This window comes from Oryzias melastigma, linkage group LG16 (assembly GCF_002922805.2).
Source record: "Oryzias melastigma strain HK-1 linkage group LG16, ASM292280v2, whole genome shotgun sequence".
In the NCBI taxonomy this organism is placed as follows: domain Eukaryota; kingdom Metazoa; phylum Chordata; class Actinopteri; order Beloniformes; family Adrianichthyidae; genus Oryzias; species Oryzias melastigma.
In genome coordinates, this window is record NC_050527.1 from 7692602 (window position 1) to 7694725 (window position 2124).

The following is a 2124-nucleotide window of genomic DNA, read 5'->3' on the forward strand; positions in this document are numbered from 1 at the left end:
AGCCGCCGCTGCAGGAAGAAGTGGCGTGATGGGTGGGAGTGGCACAGTGTCCCCTCGGCCTCGTCCGGTCATCTGGGCGCCACTGGTCCACGCTCCACTGCAGACGGCGGCCGCCACCAGTAATGTAGCCATTGCTCTGATGCACCAGCAGCAACAGCAGCAGCAGCAGCTGCAGCAGCTGCAACAGCAGCAGCTGCAGCAGCAACAGGTTCTTGGAGGGGCTTTCTTCCTGTCCTCGCCGCTGATTTCCCCTTCTCCCTCCACCACGTTTCCTCTCTCTCCTCCCCGGGCTCCCGTGCTGCAACCCCTTCGCCCCTCTGTGAGCTCTCTCATCGGGATGATGGCAATGGGAGGAATGAGTGGTTTGTCCCCAAGAGGAGGATTTCCTGCCTCTCCTTCGGCTATGGGTCCTCCTGGTGGGGTGGCATCGCCGCCTGTTCCCAAAACACCCTCCACTCCAGCTTCTAGTGGCTCCACTTCTGTCCAACACGGAAGAACTCTCTATTACGGCCCCCGATTTCCAGCTGATCCCTCCATGACTGTCGGAGCACCTGGAACCCCAACGGGGGCGGGGTCAACTCCACCTCTCAAGATCCCAACCACAAACCCAGCTGCCTCTAGTAGCCCTCCAGATGGCAACCAATGTAAGCAGGGGGCAAAAGAGGCGCTAATGCGTCACGGCGGAAACAGCTGTCAGGGTCTGCCAGCTTTGGGCAGACTCACCCAGGAGGCCAGGCTGCTGTCTGCCTCACAGCCCACTCTGCCTCATCGCTCCTGGGCCGGATTGCAGCCTCACCCTCCTCTTCATCGCAAAGCCTCTGGTGGTAATTTATTGGCGGCTCCTTTCCTGGCAGGACAGTTGGCCAGGGGAGGAAGCGCGGGGATGCTGACCTCTAACCCCCCAGTGCACCTCATGACCAACATCCCCTTTATAGCACAATCTACGTTTCCTGTTCAGGCTGCACTAACTCCACCCGTCTCTGCAGGCACGGCTTCCTTCACACAGACTACATCTGTCCCAGCATCCACAGCGTCTCCTTTACCGCCATCCTCCCCTCCCAAACAGACCCCCTTCTCCTCTGCAGCCCCCACTCCTTCAACTCCCACAACCGTGCCACGTCCAAAGCCAATGTCAGCCGCCCCGTCTCGCTCCTCCTCTCCTTCTCCCTGCTCCACCCCTCCTTCGGCGGGAGCGAGCCCGCTTTCAACTCCCCGTCCCAAACCCATTCCCGCATCCTCTCCTCGCTCTTCCTCCCCTTCTCCGTCCTCCACGCCTCCTCCAATCTCTGTTTCTTCTCCTATTTCTATACCTCAAGGTCACAAACCGTCGCTGGCCTCCTCTTCTCCTCCTTCCTCACTGCAACCCTCTTCTCTGAGTCATCCTCAGAGCCCTAAAACCAAGACATTTAGCACGCCACTCTCTGCTTCCCTGCTGTCTGGGCCCAGTGCTGGCCTGACGCCAACTCATCCGATGGCGGTTTCCATTCAGACATCACCTTCTGCTCCCTTTCAAGCTTCTTCTTCTTCCTCATCTCCAAATAATCCCCATAATCCAACACAGTGTCTTCAGCCCTCTGGCTCAAGCGCGACCCCAAAACAAGTTTCCCCTCTTACCCCCATCCAAACCTCTCTAACACCTGTCAGCACCAACTCTCCTACTAAAATCACCTTTTCAGTTCATCCTGTGAAGCAGACCTCTCCGGTCCTCACCCCGAGCCCCACTTCAGGCTCAACCCAAACCGTCACACAAATCCCATTGACGGCATCACCACCCACATGTCCAAATCAAAGCCCCTCCACCACCTCTGCTTCTCCCACAACGACCACCACCTTGCCTTCTGTTCATTCTTCCTCTATTCAGTCCCCAAAACAAGCTCAGACCTGCCAGGCGACGACCACGCCGCACAACCCGGCGGCACATGTAGGCACCTCTGCCAACTCCACTCCAATTAAAGGCCCAATTCAGGACCCTCAGCTGTCTCTCACCAAAAAAGACTCGGAGGGACTGCGGCACAAACTACCCGCCAACATGTAATAAAGGACAGAAGGAGAGTCGTGTCAGCGTAGGCACCAGGCCGATGGCCTTTCACGGACAGGCACACCCTCTTTGTATTTACTCTAGGC

General features: G+C 57.7%; 1 protein-coding gene across 1 annotated transcript in view; it reads left to right on the top strand.

Annotated features, from left to right (window-relative positions):
- LOC112138500 (potassium/sodium hyperpolarization-activated cyclic nucleotide-gated channel 3) overlaps positions 1–2118 on the top strand; it is a gene marked incomplete at its 5' end in the record, with an annotated part of 3998 nt that extends 1880 nt beyond the window's left edge. Inside the window, 1 exon segment of the mRNA XM_024261049.2 lies at positions 1–2118. Coding sequence (XP_024116817.1) covers positions 1–2035 — 2035 coding nt within the window.
- Positions 2119–2124: the final 6 nt, after the last annotated feature.